General features: G+C 33.0%; 2 protein-coding genes across 2 annotated transcripts; both read left to right on the top strand.

The window, feature by feature from the left end:
* The first annotated feature begins 356 nt into the window (after nt 1–356).
* Nucleotides 357–5,746, top strand: LOC124820447 (uncharacterized). Its single transcript, XM_047292134.2, has 4 exons — nt 357–489; nt 1,145–1,321; nt 3,921–5,227; nt 5,405–5,746. Exons 1-3 carry the CDS (start codon nt 388–390, stop codon nt 5,175–5,177), a joined length of 1,536 nt encoding a protein of 511 aa, XP_047148090.2. The 5' UTR covers nt 357–387; the 3' UTR covers nt 5,178–5,227; nt 5,405–5,746.
* Nucleotides 5,747–18,645: 12,899 nt separating this feature from the next.
* Nucleotides 18,646–19,828, top strand: LOC124820448 (Putative membrane lipoprotein). The gene has a single exon (XM_047292135.2). It carries the CDS (start codon nt 19,154–19,156, stop codon nt 19,706–19,708), a length of 555 nt encoding a protein of 184 aa, XP_047148091.1. The 5' UTR covers nt 18,646–19,153; the 3' UTR covers nt 19,709–19,828.
* The last annotated feature ends 257 nt before the right edge of the window (nt 19,829–20,085 follow it).

The raw sequence follows: 20,085 nt of genomic DNA, 5'->3' as shown, positions 1-20,085 counted from the left end.
AAACTAAACATTTTGAGATTCACGAAAACAACTTAGTTATTTTTATTTTTTCTAAAAATTATTTTGTAAACTAATATCTTTCCTTAATAACATGCTCTAACACTTAAAGAAACAAATTTAAATAATTAACTTTATTCTGAAACATTCAAAATTTAAAAAATAAAATTAATTTAACAAAAGCAAAATGTAAATAAACACATTAATTAAAATTTAATGTTTTCCTGATTAAACTACAATAATTAAACTGAAATATTGTTCTCAATTCAGTTAAGTTATTTTTAATAAATAAAGATAGATTAAAAGTTCAAATAAAAGCAAAAGAAAATTGTCAATAACTGTCCCTAAGTAACCGAAACTCATTTGCACACTACTGGTCAAGCAGCAACAATGGAGGGAAGAGAGAGAAAGTTTTCTCTCTCCTCTCAACCGGAACCTTTCTACACTCCCCATTCCTCTTTCTCCACTCCAATGCAACAGCATCAATCTCATGTGAGTTTGATTATCTTCAAAATTTGAAATTTTGAATTTTTTAAAAACAAACCTAACTACCTAACGTCACCATCACTGATTGCTACCTCCGTGGCCTTTAGCGCCATATCTGACGACTCTGATGGTTTTATGGCTATTCAAACGCACCCATTTCCTCAAAATTTGATTTTTGTAATGATATGTTGTTAGTTTTGATTTTTGGTTCTTTTGTTTTGTTTTGATTTATGTCCAGAACGGTATATATAGTTCCTGTTTCTTTTTTTCTTTTTTGTTTTGCACTGTTCTCCTTTTAGAATTAGAATTTTACCGAGTGACAATTTCTGAAATAAAAGTTTGTTTCAAGTTCAGCTTTAATGTTTTTAGTGCTGTTATCTGATCATGGTTGAGATTGATATTTTACTGTGACAATTTGCATAATCAAAGTTGTGTTAGATGTCAGTTTAACTGTTTTTAGCTTTAAACTTCAACCGGAATCAATATTTTGCTTTGAAAATTAGGATGCTAAAAGTTTGTATGAATTTCAGTATAACAGATTTAAAATTCAAATTCTGATTAGAAAAGAACAGGGAAAGTTTGGTGTTTTGTGTGTTTATGTTTATGTGATTGGGTTTTGATAATTGTGGTTCTTCCGGTGACAGTATATTTGGTTGTGCAGGAAATGGTGGCTTTGAAGAGGGCATATGCAGATGTAATTCTGAATACTATGAAGGAGTCTGCAGGTCGGGTAATGGTGTCGGAAAAGAGAGCACTTATGCTCCAGCAGGAGCTCACTGCGACCAAAGAAAATGCTCTTCATATGTTAATGCGTCTGAAGAAGATGATGGATGCCAAGGTTTTATTTTCAGTGCCAAATTTTGTGGTTATGGTTATTTGATGATTATAATGATTTGAGAATCTGCTTGGGTTAGATTTTAATTTAATTGATATTGAAATGTTAGATTTGTATTTGACTGGCAGTGAGCATTTAACGCAGTTTATAAGAATGGATTTTGTGTGAATGATGAAGTAGAGTCACTTTTAAATGCATTTATTAGTATGTTTTGAAAACTTTATGGGTCACGTTCCATTTTTAAGCACGATGTAGTAGAACCAAGAACAATTCACTTCTCACTGAATCAATCTATTATGCAGAGTCAATTGTTTTGGAAGCCATAGTAGCCAAACACATCAACTAGTCTTAGAATTTGTTTTTGACAAAAGTGATTTGTATGGCACACCAAACAAGTACCTCGGCGATTGAGTGATGTTGTTCTTTTAGCTCCACACCCTCACCTTCAATTTTTCAGTTTCTGCCTACTTTAAGCTTCATTTTGGAATCTGAAGTGGAAGATCCTTATGATCACATGTGATGTGCTTGTAGTATGAGGTTTTTCATTTTGTTGCTCAAGTGGAATTCTGATAGAACAAAACAAAATCTTCTATCTAATATGTGTGTCAGAGAAAGAAGTTAGTTGGGTCAGTTGTCGGTTAGTTGAGCAGAAACTATTTATAAGGGAAGTTTGTTAATAGTTGGCAGGAATATTGTATAGAGGGAAGTTTGTCAGGACAATTGTAAAGTTCTGTGTGGGAGGGTTCAAGTTTCTTGAAATACCTTGGACTAATTCAAGTGAGAACTGTTTCTGTGTGAGAAGTTCTTTAAGATCAATAAAGACATTCTTGTGTCTCTAGTTACTGTTTCTAGATCCAACTCTCATCCCATTTCTATCAAATTCACATTTATCATTTTCTGGATGAAGTAATTTGTTAAATTGAACTCTTGGCTATATTGTTATTGTGTATTTCATTTTGGCTTGTAATTGAAAAAGGCCTAAACAAGTTGTTTTTTGTTATCCTCTGAAGTAAGCATTGATCTTGTTTTCAGTAGGATGCTTTGATGTTTTTGGATGATTGTTTGGACATGTATTCTTCATTGTGTGTGTATAGCTCACTCAATTGAGTATTAACCTCTTATTCTCTGCATAGTGTTCTTCCTCTTTCCTATGGGATTTTGCTTCCCACCTTATGCATTTCCTTTGCTAATGCTAACAGTGGTATAATTCACTTTTTTTTATTTTAACATTCTATCTTGTAGTCAACTTACGCACATGGTTTGCATTTTTTAGTTTATTAATTTGCCTTGTTTTCAATTCCAAATCCAGCAAAAACAAAGCATTTATTATTTTCTAATCATCCTTTTGTTTTGGCAAGTCAAAAGTTTTTCACTTGAAATTACATAATGTAAGAACTGTAAAATATCTATCAAAACTAAATTTCAGTTTTCTTCCATTGGTATTTTAACAATTTACAAGTTCCAATCTACACCACCGGTTATCTGTCATGAACTTTCAATTTGGATTACAAATTTCATCAGGGTTTTTAACAGCGCGTTATATAGTACTATAGTGTGTGGCGGTGCGCGCAGGACCCTACTCGTTGAAGGGGTTTCTGTAGTGGCCTTCGTGGACCAAATAGAGGCAGTAGCAGGCCCTATAGAGGCATTATGTGTTAGATTCCATAAATCCCCATTGAACAAAGGCACTGGATCTTTTTTGAAGGCCTATTTTTCAAATTGAAAAATTTAAATCTATAGATGTAATAATAGTGAAAATGATAAAGAAGAATTGAATTTAGAAGATGATAATTGGCACATCCTTTTGTTGGTAATTACTTATATGTTATGTTTAAGACACTTATGACTTTTTATTGTTAATTATGAATGTTATTAATTTTTAGTAATTTTCATCCTTTCTGAGAATCTTTATGTTTAGTAGACATTGTATAGACTAAAAAAAAAAATCTAATAGCAGCTTTTCCATATATTCTATCTTGCTATAGCATTTTTGGAATCAAATCCGGGGTTTATAACATTGACTTTAATGAAGTTTGAACAAACTTATAATCTAATAATCTTGGATGGATTTTCTTGTTTCTCCTTCGAAAGTCATAAAAATCTTTACGTCCCTGCTTGTCCAGTGAGATATGTCCTGCTTCAGGTTACATATCTTTACCAATTTGTCACTTGAATTCCATGTTATATGTGGAATTAACATAATTTTTATGCTTACACGTAGTTGCACTATATATATAGACACTACATATATATTGCCATTTCTCTGTTAACTAAGTCCTAAAAATTCAAGTGATTGGAGGAGTGGTGGTATACATTTCTCCACCATATTGGGTGGTCAATGATGACAAGAAGCTGTTATACCCATGTCAGGATTTGTAGGAGAACAACAATCAAATCTTAAATATTAGATCTTAGAATGAAATTTGGTTTATTACATGACTCAGTTTATTGTTGTTTCTGTAGTTAGGTTTCTCATAATTGAAGAATCCTTGGATTTTTATATACTGTCTGATGTAATTGCATTCCCACTTTGATGTGTTTTTCCTTTTCTGGTATTCTTAGACCATGCATTTCCTTAAACTAATTCTTTCTTTGTTAACAGACAGCTGAAGCAGAGAAAGCATCATTGCAGCAACAAAGAAAAATTGAAGAGCTTGAAGCCCAGTTGAATGAAGCTGAGGATGTCGTAACAGATCTTAGGGCTGAACTGAAGCATGTACACCTTGTGCTAGAAAAGATAAGGAATAACCAGGTGCAGCCTTTGAATGGGCAGAACATAAAGCAGGTTGCAACTTGTGTTAGTGTAAAACCCGAGATTTCAATATCGTCTCCTCATAAAGAACTTGAATGTATAACAAGCTGTGATGTGGTAAACAAATCATTGACTATGAACATCTTAGATAAGAAGCAATTGCACATCTCTAATTTGGAGGATTCTTCTGGCCATGACTCTGACTTTGCTTCGGTCATCACAAGAAGCAAGGAACCTGAACTTTGCCGAAATGGATTTACTCAGAGAATCCGTGCACTTGAAGGAAATTTGCTGGATGAAAAGCTGCTCATGCAAGACGTACACAATCAACGTTATGGTAAAAAACTTGGGGTCATTGATAAAGATGTTGATGGGAAAGTTGCAAAATTTAGAGCACTGAATGAGGAAATGAAAATTAGTAAGCATGTCAAGCTCCTTAAAATACCAAAATGGAAGATATTTTCCGGCTACAGGTCTCAATTTCTATCTTGTAAATTTCGTTTTAATGACAGCAGCAAATTGAGCAAAGATGTGTGCTCTCTACCTTCTATCAACCTTAGTGCCATTATCAGATGGAAAAGAAAGAGAAGAAGGCATAGACATCTAGGAATAAAATCTTCTGCTTTTAGAAGTTGTAAACCATCATTTGTTCTCGAGCAGTGCTCATCTGTCTGTGATAATGCCAAATGTTGTGAAGATGAAAAGGATGAAAATATGAATTCAGTGGTACTTTTGACTGATGCAGAACCTGTGCATGGGGCCACTGAGCTAGTGGAGAAAGCAATTGAGAAGGATAACAAGTTATCGAATACAGGAGACAGTGCTGAACAGAATCTAACAGGACCAAGCTCTGACATGAAAGTTGAGGTTGTTGTTGATGTTTCATCTACAAATAGTGATATGAAAGATGAAGAAGCTTTTATAGAAAAAGATAGATCTTGCAGTCAAGTAGATGAAAGTAAGCTTCTGAAGTATACATTCCAAAGGAAGCGAAAAAAAGAAGTTTTGGGAAACACACACCAAAACTTTGATTCTAAGAAGAGCACAGTGAAGAGGAGGGTGGAGGACAAACAAAATGGTGCATGGGAACCCCAGAATCTAGCATGATGGAGGAAACTTTTACAAATAACCAGCACCTGGATCAGGTTGCTTATCAGGTTTGTTCAATTCTAATTCACACAATAACAACTCCAAATTGAATTAGGAGAAAAGCATGGATTATTTGAATGTGAATTAAGTTCTAAGAAAATTTTGGTTAAAGCAAAATGAAGGGTTATCTGGTAGTTTGTTTTGGATTTAAGCACCAGGCTGATATACTTGTTTTCTTTATGCAGCTTATCATTGTCTGCAAACTGCAAAATGGTATTGATATCGATATGGGTGCTTAAGGCTTTCAACTATAGCAGACCTTTGAGGTTGTTATCTTAGTCTCTCTTAGCACATCAAAGATGTTTTTGTAAACATTTAGGCACTCTAGTTTTTTGGTTTTTAAATTATTTCTGCATTTCTATCCATATAGAGAAAAATGCTGTTTCTACAGTGCTGGTTGCCTCTGTTAAGTGCTTAATTCAAGCTAGCTTAGCACTTGAGCCATGACATGTTGATGGCAACCCTTGATAGCTAATGGATATGTTTGTAGGATGTTTATTATTATTATTATTATTATTATTGTTGTTGTTGTTGTTGTTGTTGGTATTATTTTTATATCTCTCCATAAACTATGAAAATTACATGAAGAAAAGTTTTATTGCCGGCAGATTAGAACTTATACTGATTTGTAATTGTCTCATTTTTGCTTCTCAAGAACATCACTACGCTGCATATTGAATTGGGAATTGCTGAAGTTTGAAAAGTTTTGGAATTGGAAACCTCAGTGATTATTTAGATAAAGTTGTATGATTATTTTGAAATCTGATGAACTTAAACTAGACAATAAATGAAGCTATTTATGTATATTTCAAAATATTTATTTATTACGAAGTTCTATAGTTTCTTTCTCCTTTCCTTTCATTTTCTTTCTCTGTTCATGATGCCTCAGGTTTTAATATTCTTTTTTCTCTTTTATTCATCACGTATTTTTTATTCAGACTCAAGATTGAAGAAACCAGCTATAAATTTTGTTTCATTATTAATATTTTTGTCATTATTTGTTCTAAATGATCAAGAATGTGTTTTACTGCTGCTATAATGTTGGGATTGATCCAGTTTCCTGTTCTCTTCTTCACATCATCCTTATCCCTTTAGGTTGTTACTGATAATATCATAAGTAATGAACACAAATTATTCATTTACTAAATATATTTTGCTGTATACATGTAATTTAGGACTTTATGGAAACTATCTAAACACGAAAATCGAAAAACATTAAACACTTTCATAACTACTAGTTGTGCTTTGATCTGAAAGACAATCTTATCCTTTTCTTACATAACTAATTTCATTATCACTTTTCTATCCAATAATAAAAGTGCATTATCTTAAATCCCGTGAAATCTTGAACAATATTTTGCCTTCAAAGTCTTTTAAATGTAATTTAGAAGAATAATAATTATATTAAATTTAAAAAATTCTAGTTCTTTGGAAAACTAATAGAACAAAATTTAACACTAAATTCAATATAAAATCTTAAATTAATAGATTTATAAGTTTATTTCTCATATGCTATTTAATTTATTCATGATTTATAAATTTATACATGAATGGAATAGTAGATTCCAGTGAGTTTTGTACAATTATTCTAGTGTTTTATTGGGTATATGTTATTCTCACAGTCTAAATTTATTTTTTTACTTCCAAGATTTTTTTTCTTAACTTCACAGTCAAACTACATCATTTGATAAATAATTACGATTTATGTATTGATCAATTTAGTTAGTAAATTCATTTAAAATAATTTCAGTTGATATTAATTAAAAATTATTTAGTTAATTTTAATAAAAAATTAGTCCAAAAAAAACATAATTGTAAGGTTAGGTTTTTTTATTAAATGTGAGTTAAGAAGAATAAGGATCATGAGAATCATAGGAATTCCAAGAATAATAAAAATAAATTAATTATAAAATATATTTTTTCTTAAATAAATATTTTTATATTTATTTTCTTAAATTGCTTAGGATATGATTTGTTATGAGATAAAATAATTTGAATAATTTTTTTAAATCATTCATATAAATTTATAATTTAAATAAAAAATTAGATAAATTTTTAAATTACTTATTTAAATTAACAATTTAAAATAAAAATATAGTATCTAATTAAAATAAAAAAAATAAAACTTATGGAAGATTAGGGTTTGAGGAAGAGAAAAATTTTCAACCTTTTTATTTATAGAAAAAATGTAAAAGTTGTGAAGTCATTTCAAGTGACAATTTCATGTTAAAGGCTTACTAACCTAGCCGAAAAAACAATTGCATGAGTTTTTCTCTCATTGTCACACCCACCTACTCCTCCATTCCAAACTTCATGAATCATATAATTGGTATAGAAATTTTAGCTCATTGGACTGATTAGATTTAGATAATATAACCAGGAATAATTAAGTTCGTGATTATAATCTAATTAGTTTACTTTGATCAACAATGTTACTTGTAAGACATATATTAAAACAATTTATTTCAAATGCTTTTAGTATATAAGTATTTATTAGTTTATTATTCTTTATATTATAATGAATTTATTTATTATTTTTAATTTTTTGCCGTTTTTTATGTAACTTTAATTTTAGGGTTAAATATGTTTTTAGTTCCTAAACTATTGGCCGTTTCTGGTTTTCGTCCCTCTTCCAAAGTAAGGTACAATTTGGTCCTCATTCTTTAGAAAAACGTTCGTTTTAGTCCTCAAAATTTTGTTTTTAGTCCTCGTTTTAGTCCTCAAAACGTTCGTTTTTTCGACTAAAACGAACGTTTTTTAAAGATTGAGGACTAAATTGTACCTTACTTTGGAAGAGGGACGAAAACCAGAAACGGTCAATAGTTTAGGGACTAAAAACATATTTAACCCTTAATTTTATAATGAAAAGTAATTATTGTAATATTTTTGTTTAATTAATATGTAAATTAAAATTTTAAAAAAGAAAAACTAACATAACATCCATATTAACACCTTCTCCCTTTCCTGACAAACCAAAAGTGATTTTTTCACATTATGAATCTTCCTCCTTTGCCATCCAATTGTAGTATCTCTTTCATCTACATTATCTTTAGTGCACCATTTGAAGAAATTACATCCTTGCACTTCTTCATTTCGACTCCGCTGTTGAAAACATCAAACCAAAAACATCTCAGGAAAAACCAAAGAATTGTATCCCAAAATATAAACACAACGAAGGAAACAAACATTGTAATTAGGGTAGCCCAAAAATGCTTCCCCTCGTTCTTAACAGTTTTTGCGACTCTCAATACAACAGGCTCTCCACAATAGCATATTTGACTACCAACCATTCCTCTCGATGAACCACCACGAGAGCTCCCCCATGAGTATGACGAACACTGATTCATTGACATTGCCTCGCGGAATAACACAATAATGCTTCGTCCACACCAACAAAACAACCCCAATCCCGAAAAACGAACCACAAACAGAGAAGAAAACAACAACAATTCGTCAACTTAGGGCACCTTCAGAAAACCAACAACACCTTTCTTAACTTAGGGCACCCCACCTCACCTCACCTCCTTCAGCTCAGCTCCTCCAGCTAAGCTCCTTCCAAATGAATGTCTTAGGGCAAATACGTATGTATTTGATTTTCTAATCAAAGCATATTTTCATATCTGTCTTTGCTATAAAATTTGCTTTTGCCACATTGGATAAGTAATTTGCCACATCAATTAACATATACCGTCGTTCCAACCAACTTAATGGATAAGACTGAAGTCAAACAAACTTTATAACATAGGGACCCAATGTCTACACTTTTAAAATCGGGTACTAAATTGAAAATTAACACTGAACATAGGGACCAAGTAAGCATTTAAGCCTTATTCTTAAGATCAGGAACATAGTAAACATTTGAGATCACATTTGTAAATCCATTGATATTCAATCTAACATTTCCTTTTCCCATTACATTCAATCTAGTATTATTACCAAGCTTGACAATGTGCCTAAAGCTTTCATCCAGTTTTTAAAATCACTCCTTATTGCCACTCATATGATTGTTGCACCTAGAGTCAAAAAACCAGTTTTCTTCCTTCCCTTGTTTGTGATTAACATAGACCATTAGTAAGAGTTCATCTTCCTCTTTCATTTCATCCTGTACCTCAGCCTTAGCATAGTTGCATTTTGCCAGGTGGGACATTCATATTGAAAATGTCCAAGCTTGTGACATTTAAAGCATCAATGTTTGCTTTGTTGAAGGGTTGTCTTCCTTTTCCTTGGTCGCCTATAATGAAATGTTTTCCCCATCCTCTTCCTTTTCCTCCTTTATCTTCATTAGTAATGTGGAGTACATTTTCTTCGTCATCATGACAGTTCATTCTTTGCTCATGAACAAGGAGAATACTAACTTATCAATTGTCATGATCTTTAAATTGTTTGATTCTTCAATTGAGCAAATAACATAGTTAAATTTAGAGACCATGGACCTTAATATTTTCGCAATGATAACACTCTCACCCATATGTTCACCACACGCTTTCACGCTTTTAGCAATCTTTAGAGTACGAGCAAAATACGAATTGACTGTCTCTTCCTTCATTTGTAAAATTTCAAACTCTTTGCGTAATGCTTGCAGCTGTGATCTTTTCATCCTTGTAGAGCCTTGGAATTTTTGCTTCATTAAATCCCAAATGTCTTAAGACGTGTCATAATTAAGTATTGTATCCAACACTTCACGGTCTATAGCTTACTAAAGGTAATTCTTTATCTTTAAGTCTTTTAACTTTGGCTCCTCCACCAATTTAACTTCTTCCTCTGAAGGGGTTGCTTCATCGGCTACTTTAGTGATCCCATGCTCTACCTGATTCCAATACTGTTTGGAACATAGGAAATTTTCCATTAACTTTGCCCAATGATCGTAATGACTAGCAAATTTTGGGATCGCAGGTTACACACACTTATCATCCTCTGCCATTCTGTTTTCACACTCTTTCTGAAATAAATTTGTTGTTTCTTTCCACTCATTCACCACTGTTTCTCTCACTCTCAAGGAGATTTAGGATCAGGCCCCTATATAGAAGCTCTAATACCAATTGTTAGTCACATAATAATATATACATTGAAGGTATGTGCTACAGAAATTCTTATTAAATTAACAAAACATAAGTTGGCTTATAAAGCCAAAATACAGAGATAACTGACCAAAAAATAAATAACTGAAAAGACTATATCCACCCATGATTTTACATGCTAAAGATACGTGAGTGGTTAACTAGCCTAGATTTCATCTGCATATCCTAGAAAATAGGATTGAATGATAACCAACATATTTTAACAAATCGGAACAAACTAACATAAAATAAATATCTCCTAAACCAACCAACAAGTGGCGTGTGGAACTCACGAGGTAGTGGAGGATGATGGTGTCGCGATAAGGTTGGGTAAAGAGGACGATGGTGATTTGGTTTCACGGCGACAATAACGACATTGAGGGTTTGGCGGTGGCGGCGCAAGACTGGTGGTGGTCCGACGAGTCCTTCGCTTGACGGCGACAGCTAGGGTTAGGTGGTGGCTAGGGTTTTTATGTAGGGGAAATTAGGGTTTCTGGAGGTAGGAGGCAAAACTAACGTGGCAAGTGATGTGGTAGAGGTAAATGAGGTGGCAACATGTGGTTGGGTGATACTTAGAGTTTAGCACTGCCACATGGCATAATCTAGTGGAGTTTAGTTGGGAGGGGTGCGTGTAAGGAAATTTAAGAGTGTAGTAGAATAGGGTTTCTGTTGGGCTTATCTATTGGGCCTGTTTCAGAAATAGGAGTGTTTATTTGTAAATTAGGGGTGCATTCAACCCTTTTTCTTGAATAAACTAATTTCCTTTTGAGAATTCTGATTTTTGGCCTTGATTTGCAATTTAGGACCAATAAAACTTTAATTTCAGCTGCACAAATAAACATTAAAACATACAAGAATAATTTATGCGCTAAAACTCACTTTTTCTGTCTCTTTAATTCTCAAACGCGACAATTCCAATCATCACAAATTCACTTTAAATCAATCATTTACGCACAAGAATCTCACTAAAATTTTTAAATTAAATATAAAATGTGGGAATATATATATGCACTCATCAATTTCCTTTCTACTCTTTCTAACACCAATTTCAATCAACCAAAGGTACAAATAGGTCATAAATGACTCTATGATAGACCCCAAATCATCCTTTTTACCCCAGACCTTCTAATTCCAAATCTCACCCATCAAAACCCATAAAACTAGTCCCCATTCAAGCCGAATTCAATATATCAACTACTAAAGAGTCTTATATTAGTTTTCCTAACATTCTTAAAGTTCAAACCAATTTTAAATCACCTAAGGATGGACCTAAAAGTTCTGTTTTACATCAAGCTTACTTCCTTTAAACTTTCACCTATTAAAACCTCTAAAATTGAGCATAAAACCTCCTAAACTTCACCCTACCAACTAACATCAGTTTGTAACCAAAATTTAATCTATTTCTAAGCTCCAACAAGTTTTAATTGACATGAAAACAGACCTGAAATATCATATTACTCACTCTAACCATTATCTTACAATTTTGCCTATGAAGACCTCTATTTCAAATACCAAACCATTTACTTTGATACTCACCACCCTTTAAGCATTTAAGCTAATTCCAATCATCAATACAACATCACAACCACATCATTCATGACAACTAATCAATTTCACACATACTCAACAAATTACACAACATCATTTAACCAATAACCATCATTTTCAACACAATCCACAACATGCATAAATTTTAAATACTTTCAAATATCATTTTATAATTAATAATTAAATTAGAAAATAACATTAGCTTCCCTTACCTTACACCGACGTCACTGAACTCTAAGAACGCCAAAACTCTTGCTTCTAACTCAAGGAACTCTACAAACACCTACACATCACCAAATCGTGATCGGAGTGAGTCCTTAGGACCACAAATTTACAAGAATAAAGAATAGAGCACAAATGACACATGCGAAGGGATTCCTAAGCATGATCATAGACAGAGAACAAAAGGAAAAAGAGGTAAAAACTTACTTGCTCTAAACGAAGAACTAATCGGTTAGATATGGAGATCACTCAGCTGTGATCTCATAGGAACTTTCTGATTGTCAAACAGATGACCAAGGAGTGAGATTTCTTAGAGAGAAGGGAGAGAAAACTAAGAGGAATAGTTTTAGAGAGATGGTTTGTGTTTTAAGTAATGAGACGAGTTTAAGAAATTTTATTTATATAAGAGAGTTATTTTAATTTTAAAATACTCGGTTTCATTATTTTAAAACACCTATCAACTCTAATACTCTTCTTTTTAGGTTCTCACATCCTCCCCAACAACAAAAGTTTTCGTCCTCGAAAATTCACTTATCAGATAAAAAGAAAAACATACTTTCCTCACATTTTTTATCACAACCACCTATTTGACAAAGATACTACTCCTTAATAACTTTACCGACATGAAAAACCTTGTCTTTATGTTAAAATGCTCTTGTGTTTGATAGTGTAGATTGATTTAGCCATTACTCTCAAAACAAATTCTCAACCTTTAAATCTCAGCTTTTAAGAATCATTCTTTCACATGATCAACCAATCTGTATTTGTTAAACCAAAATGACCACTCATTTGACTTCTACCACCTTTTGTAAATTCCTTCTAAAACTTTAGCTAGCCTTGACTTCAGATCACACCTAACTGATATCATTGCACCTTCTCTTGCTTCCGCTATGAAGCACTATATAATTGACTTGATCACTCATGTGTTCTGATTTTACTACCAACCATTAACACTCTTGATCACTCTTAAACCCAACCATTCTGACGACTTCACATTGTTTTACTGATATCCACTCTTGAGCTATATAGTTTCCAACAATGATATCACATTGCCAAAGTAATATTTTGCAGCGACGAAACTAACTTGTGCTTTCCATCTTCACTTCTTCAACGTGCCAACCTGAACTACTTTCTTTTCTTGACCCACTAACTTGTATATTGTGCTTAGATCTGCATCATTATCGACTTGAAATCACTAGCTTGATTAATACCTAATCCTTTTATGATACATCTCAAACTAGATTTTCCAAGCCGTCCTTTCTCAACCATTTTGAGAAACCCATTAAATATAGTAGTTTAACTATACTAATGAATTCTCCTTACCACATTCACTTCAGACCCCAATCTTCATACTTTTTGACTAACTCTTACTCAATTCTTACCAAACCAAGAGCTTGAATCTCCTCTTTGTTCTCACCATTTGTTAACACTTCCTTACCTCAAGATCAACATTACCACTTGAAATCATAGCTCAGTTTGTTTTTTCATCCACTAACCCACTTTCTCTATTTAACTTTCATATATAATCTCACTTAGGACTTTTGAAGATGGTTTGCTTTTTAAGTAATGAAACGAGTTTAAGAAATTCTATTTATATAAGCGAGTTATTTTAATTTTAAAATACTCAGTCTCATTATTTTAAAACACCTATTAGCTCTAATATTCTATTTTCTAGGTTCTCACATTTGCGTGGTAGAAATAGGTTATTGCCAATTTATGATTAATGAATGAATATGATTGAGATAGGTGGATGAGATGATATGATTCATTGATTTTGTGTAATGCTGAGTGAATATGACGAATTGTTAGCTATGAAATGATGTATAATTCTTTATTAACGTAATTGTACATCCAGAGTAGTGCATTTGGTTTCCACGATAAGGCTTTGAGTTTAAGCAGAGTTACTTAGGAGGCTTTTGAAAGTAGGCAGAGAGTGGTCTGACCATTAGACTTCAGAGAGTAAAGTATAGTATACTTGTAAGGCTTAAGGAAGCAGGCAGAGATCGGTTTGACCGTAAGGTTTCGGGAGTAAGCATAGTATACTTGTAAAGATTATGGAAACAAAAAGGATGACTTTGAAAGGAGTCAGAGGATGATATGTTACGGGGTTGTGGTATTAGAGCAAGTTTTCGAAATCCTTTTGGGGTTGTAGGGAATGAACTCGTTATTCTTAGTAAAACTCTATGCTTTATTATGTTTATGGTGTGAATTGTTATTTAGTCTTTTTTGAAGAAATTAATGTTATGTATGATATGCTAAAATGTATTATGTTTTTCAACGGACAAATCGCTCAAACCCTGGAACGAATAGTCAACAAGATGCAACAACAACAAGTTGATCAAGTATCTCAAAATTATTCTAGCTTGAATGATTTCCTAAAACATGACCCTACTAAGTTTAATGGGGAGGCTACCCCTGATGGGGTCGACTCGTGGCTAAGGCAGAATGAGAAGATTTTTCGGGTGATGACTTGCTCAAAAGAACATAAATTAACATATACAACGTTTCTATTGGTGGGTGAGGTCGAATATTGGTAGGATAATATGTAAAAGTTGATGATGGTTCGTTGTGAGGTTGTGAATTGGGAAAACTTTAAGACAATGTTCTTGGAAAAATATTTTCCAAATAATGCAAAATTCACAAGGAAGGCGGAATATTTGACCTTACAACAAAGAAGGTTATCAGTACAAGAATATGTGGTAAAAGTTAACTATCTCTTGAGGTTTTATACCTAGAATATTACGGAAGAATGGAGATGCCAAAAATTTGAGGGAGGGCTAAGACATGAGCTGAAAAATGTATTTATGCCATTAGAAATACAGGAGTTTCTAGCGTTAGTAAAAAGGGCCAAAATGGTATAGTTGTTAAAGGTTGATCCGAATAGGGTTTTTAGACCTTTGAAAGGCGAATCATCAATGAAATTTCACAAAAAGCCATATGATAAACTACAACTATCCTATTGAGGAACATTGAAGTGTTTTGAGTTTGGTGGGACACATTTCCTATGCGAATGCCCTAAACTTATTGGAGAAAAAAGCTAAAGTGAAGAGATGCTTCATTTGCAACAAGCCGGGATACTTTGCCAATGTTTATCCCAAGAAGAAGAAAGTGGGTGAACCACAACAATATGATTCTGCTGAAATAAAACCTCGGGAAATAGAAAGAGTCTGTGGAGAAGGCTACCAAACCAGATAAATTAATCTTACACACCTGTATGTTGCTAGGAAATTTTGATGTGTTTTGTTTGATTTTGGAGTCACACACTCTTTTATATCCCTAACATGTTTGGAAAGACTCAGATTACCCATACGTGATCTAGAGTGTGAATTGATGGTTTCTACAGCATCGGGACCGGTCTTGGGCATTGACACTTTTGTCATGATGATTAATGGTTTTCTTAAGCAAGGTTGCCGCCTGTGAGTATTTTAAAGAGATGGTTGGAAGAGGCCTTTTTACTCTTCTACTCAATATGGTACCTTGAAGGAGCTGATGAATTTTGTTGTAAGAGCTCAGAAGCTTGAAATGACCAAAGATAAGATTTTTGGAATTGTATCATAAGGGTGTAAGCTATATGTGAGTGCATGGACAATATGAATTCATGTACTCTTTTCAAAAGGACATGTGAAAGAGGCTTGTTCATTTATATATATATATATATATATATATATATATATATATATATATATATATATATATATATATATATATATATATATATATATATATAGATATAGATAGATAGATATATATATATATATATATATATAGATATAGATATATAGATAGATAGATATAGATATATAGATAGATAGATATAGATAGATAACAAAAATAATTAGAAGGAAAAATAGTTTCTTATCATTTTTTTTTTCTGAACTTTAGCATCACCTGGTGGGATAAAGTTTGTTGATGTTCCTGATTGAATTTGGCCCTTTTAACATGTTCATTATTAGTTAAAAAAAACTATGTATTTGATTCTCATTTGTATAAATTTACTGAAAACTAGAAAATCAGAAGAAACTCATTAAGTGAGAAGGGAAACCAACTAAAATTTGTAGTTGTTAATAAATTCCAATCAATGTTAAAAAGGGATGTTCGAAAGAGTGTATTGCTGGTATTTTTCTGTACTTTATTTATGCTGTCTCAGCAAAGATTGCAGACTAACTAAGAATTATGATTGATATTTGTATGTTTTCTTGTGATTATGTAAAATGCTTCTGAGCAACTATTCTTCGTGGGTTTCCTGCATTGATCGGTACTAGACATCTCAAATTTGGATTTTTCAGGTCATTTTTTTTGTTTTTATTTCGGACCATATGGACCAATCGTTTTGGGTATGGTGTTCTTTCTCTTCATTATTGCATGAATCGGTACTAATTGTAGCTATGACATTATTGCATAGAGGTCTACATTTCGAAATTATTCTCGATATGCTGTAACTGTGATAATTGTACCTTGTTAACATTAAACTTTTATTAAAATAAGTTAATCAAAATTAAAAAAAAATATTAGTGAATGAGTTGATATTTTATTGTTTGAATTGTGAACTTTTTCATAAAGAACTTACAAATTAATATTAATTTATAAAAAGGTTTAATCCTTTAGTACATCCCTATTTATGTACGAATGTCTCAATTGGGTCCTCGTTTTTTAAAGTGTATCAAAATGGTCCTTAATTTTGAAAATTCATATCAATTGAGTCCTTTCCGTTAAGTTGGCTGGACGGCGTTAAAAAAATTGATGAGTGGATGCTGAGATGACGAACGGACGCTCGTCCACCAGCGGACGAACGCTCGTCCATCAGCGAACGAACGCTCGTCGACCACCGAACGAACGGTCGTCCAGTGTGGAACGAACGGTCGTCCAGCAGTAAGAGCGTTCGTTTTCTGGTGGACGACCGTTCGTTCTCTGGTGGACGAGCGTTCGTTCGCGGGTGGACGAGCGTTCGTTCGTCATCTCAGCATCCACTCATGAATTTTTTTAACGCCGTCCAACCAACTTAACGGAAAGGACTCAATTGATATGAATTTTCAAAATTAAGGACCATTTTGATACACTTTAAAAAACGAGGACCCAATTGAGACATTCCTACATAAATAGGGATGTACTAAAGGATTAAACCTTATAAAAATAATCTTTTTCTTAATTTAATTTTAATAAACTATTTATGAAAAAAATTATTCAAATATGTCCAAAATCATTTGAAGATACTTTAAAACATCACGTCCATTAGAATAGACAACTATCCCACGTCCATTAAACTAAAACGTGTATGTTTAGGCAACATGAAAGTGTTTTGGACGTATACTCCTTTTAGAAAATTATTTTGTCCAATTGTAATAATGTGTGTTATATTTATTGAATTAGTACAGTTTTAAATTTAGTCAAATTATGGTTTTTAAAAATTGTGTTATATTTACAGTATCAGCACAGTCAAATTTTGTATGTTCTTTTAATTAATCAAAAAATGTTTGGGGAAATTGAAATTAATTATGCAGTATTTAGTATTTAATTAATGAGTAATGGTAAGATAATACATTTTTACATTCATTTAATATATAATATAAAGATAAAATTATCATAAAAGAATAAATTTTTATATTTTTTAAAAAAGAAGAAAGTAAAAAATGAAAAAAAATATATAAAAAACTTATGTGTGTCCATCATTTCTCTTAATTAATTATTCAATTGGAATATTTCTTTCCATTATTTATTATATATATTCGTTTGGAGGCAGGCAAGATGGCGTTGTGATTGAAGATTAGGGAAAGGTGACCACTGATTGCATTTTCACCTGTAACTTGTATCAATTTTCTGTTTAGCTGGGAAGAAGATTGTCTGTAATGAAATGAATGATATTTACAAATTTTGAACTAATATAGCTTTTGTTTTACATGTGAACTGTCTAGGTTTCATTTGTGGAGAAAAAGGAAGGGTTATTTAAGATGGTATGACAGCAAAATCCAAGCCCACCAGCAAGGGTCGAAGGCAAGAGCCCAGAGATGAAACATGGAAGTGTTAAAAAATCCTACATGATGGTGATGATTTACATGGGAGAATTTGGTGACCTATGAAGATGCTATTTGTACTATGGTTGGCCACTTTTGGCAGGACCAGCAAAAAAGGAAGAAACATACAAGGTTTTATGCTTACATCATTGGACAAGTGGGGACACTCTGTGAAACATCTGCATATCAAGCGTGCTTAGCCTCTATCACGTTTTCAATCCTTTTTGTCTTTCAACCAATAACTCTAGTGCACCATGTCATTCAATTTTGGGCATGGAGACAGATTCCAAATCCCCACTTCTCTATCTGCTTTTTCTGCTGTTACTTCCAATTCACTGTGCTAATTTTTCCTCTCAATCTCAAAAACTTTGTCATTATTTTAATTTCACAACTTTAGTTCATCCTTTAACTCAACTGGTATACTGCAACATAATGTATGTATGTCTTGTCAGCATAAATCTATTATTATAGTAATACATCATGGTGTCATCAGAACTTGTGCTAAATATTGGATGTTAAGTTTAAGGGCTAAAAGTGACAGACACTTATCATAGTGAAAAAACTAACTTTTTGCAAAAGAGGAAAATGGAGCATGATAGATGATTTGGTTATCCAGAAGTAAGAAAGTAGAGGAAGCAAAAAAGCCTTTGAACTTTGAATAAGGAGTTGGAGTGACACACAGCACTGTGCCAGTGTCACGAGCCTATCAGCCCTTTAAGGGTAGTGGCTATATGCATGATTTGGTGTGCACGCCAATCCGAGACATATACTAACTTACAAAGCCAAATTCCTTAGATGGATGAGGATATGATCAGCACAAGGACCTTGGCATAGTGGCAAAGTGGCAGTTCTTGTACCTATGTGTTTGCTTGTCTCCTCAGCACCTTACACCATTCACATCTTGCTGTGATATTCCCCCATCATCACAAATACCACTTTACCCTTCATTGTGGTTATGCAGTCCCCCACATAACCTACAAGGGTATCATTCCCTCTTCCACAGCAACCACTTTCTCTTGCTCATTTATACCAAGCTCTAACTCTCTAACTAACTCAACTCAAATCAAACACAAACAAACAAACAAACAGGTCTTCCAATATGGAGATGAAGAGAGAAACCAACAACAAGGAGGATAGCATACACACCATAGTGTTCACAGCAGGTACATTTCTGCTAATGGTGTGTCTAAAACACTTTCTAGTTGAGCAATGGCGTGCTTGGGTGTTCCTCATCCTCAATGTCATTCTTTTAGCCATTCTTTTCATGTCTCTGAGGCCAACCAACTTAGATCACAGTTCAGAAACTGAAAGCAGTGTTGAACAAGTGAAGAGTGACAACAAAGAGAAAAAGAAACCAAATGGGGGTTCTCAAGAAACTGAAGAAGGAAAAGATTGCTACATAAAGCAAAGTTGGAGTAGTAGTAGTAGTACTAGTACTGGTAGTAATACTGATACTTATGTTGATGCTGAGAATGAAGTTGCAGAAGAAGATGAGGAAGATGCGGAGGAAGAGGAGCAGGTTCCAGTGCTGTCCAAGGAGGAGTTGAATGAGAGAGTGGAAGCTTTCATTACCATGTTTAGGCAGCACTTGATCTCTGATGTCAAACAAGCTGAAAGTTTCAGACTCCACAAGATTGAAGTGTCTTGCTGTTGAGCCTATGTTCTAAGAAAACAGCTACAAATTTTGTTTCATTATTAATATTTTTGTCATTATTTGTTCTAAATGATCAAGGATGTGTCTTACTGCTGCTATAATGTTTGGATTGATCCAGTTTTCTGGCCTCTTCTTCACATCATCCTTATCCCTTTAGGTTATTACTGATAATCTCATCAGTAATGAACACAAATTGTTCATTTACTAGATATATTTTGTTGTATACATGAATTCATGACTTTATGGAAACTATCTTAACACGAAAATCGAAAAACATCAAACACTTTCATAACTACTAGTTCTGCTTTGATCTGAAACACAATCTTATCCTTTTCTTGCCTAACTACTTTCATTATCACTTTCTTAACCAATAATAA

Source organism: Vigna umbellata, chromosome 4 (genome assembly GCF_029865625.1).
Source record: "Vigna umbellata cultivar VRB3 chromosome 4, Vumbellata_1.0, whole genome shotgun sequence".
NCBI lineage: Eukaryota > Viridiplantae > Streptophyta > Magnoliopsida > Fabales > Fabaceae > Vigna > Vigna umbellata.
Note: the sequence above shows the minus strand (reverse complement) of the source record. Positions and strands in the feature narration are given on the sequence as shown.

Coding starts and splice junctions, on each gene's coding strand:
- LOC124820447 (XM_047292134.2), top strand. CDS start 388: ATGGAGGGAAGAGAGAGAAAGTTTTCTCTCTCCTCTCAACCGGAACCT. Junction 490..1,144: donor TGCAACAGCATCAATCTCAT/GTGAGTTTGATT, acceptor TTGGTTGTGCAG/GAAATGGTGGCTTTGAAGAG. Junction 1,322..3,920: donor AGAAGATGATGGATGCCAAG/GTTTTATTTTCA, acceptor CTTTGTTAACAG/ACAGCTGAAGCAGAGAAAGC.
- LOC124820448 (XM_047292135.2), top strand. CDS start 19,154: ATGGAGATGAAGAGAGAAACCAACAACAAGGAGGATAGCATACACACC.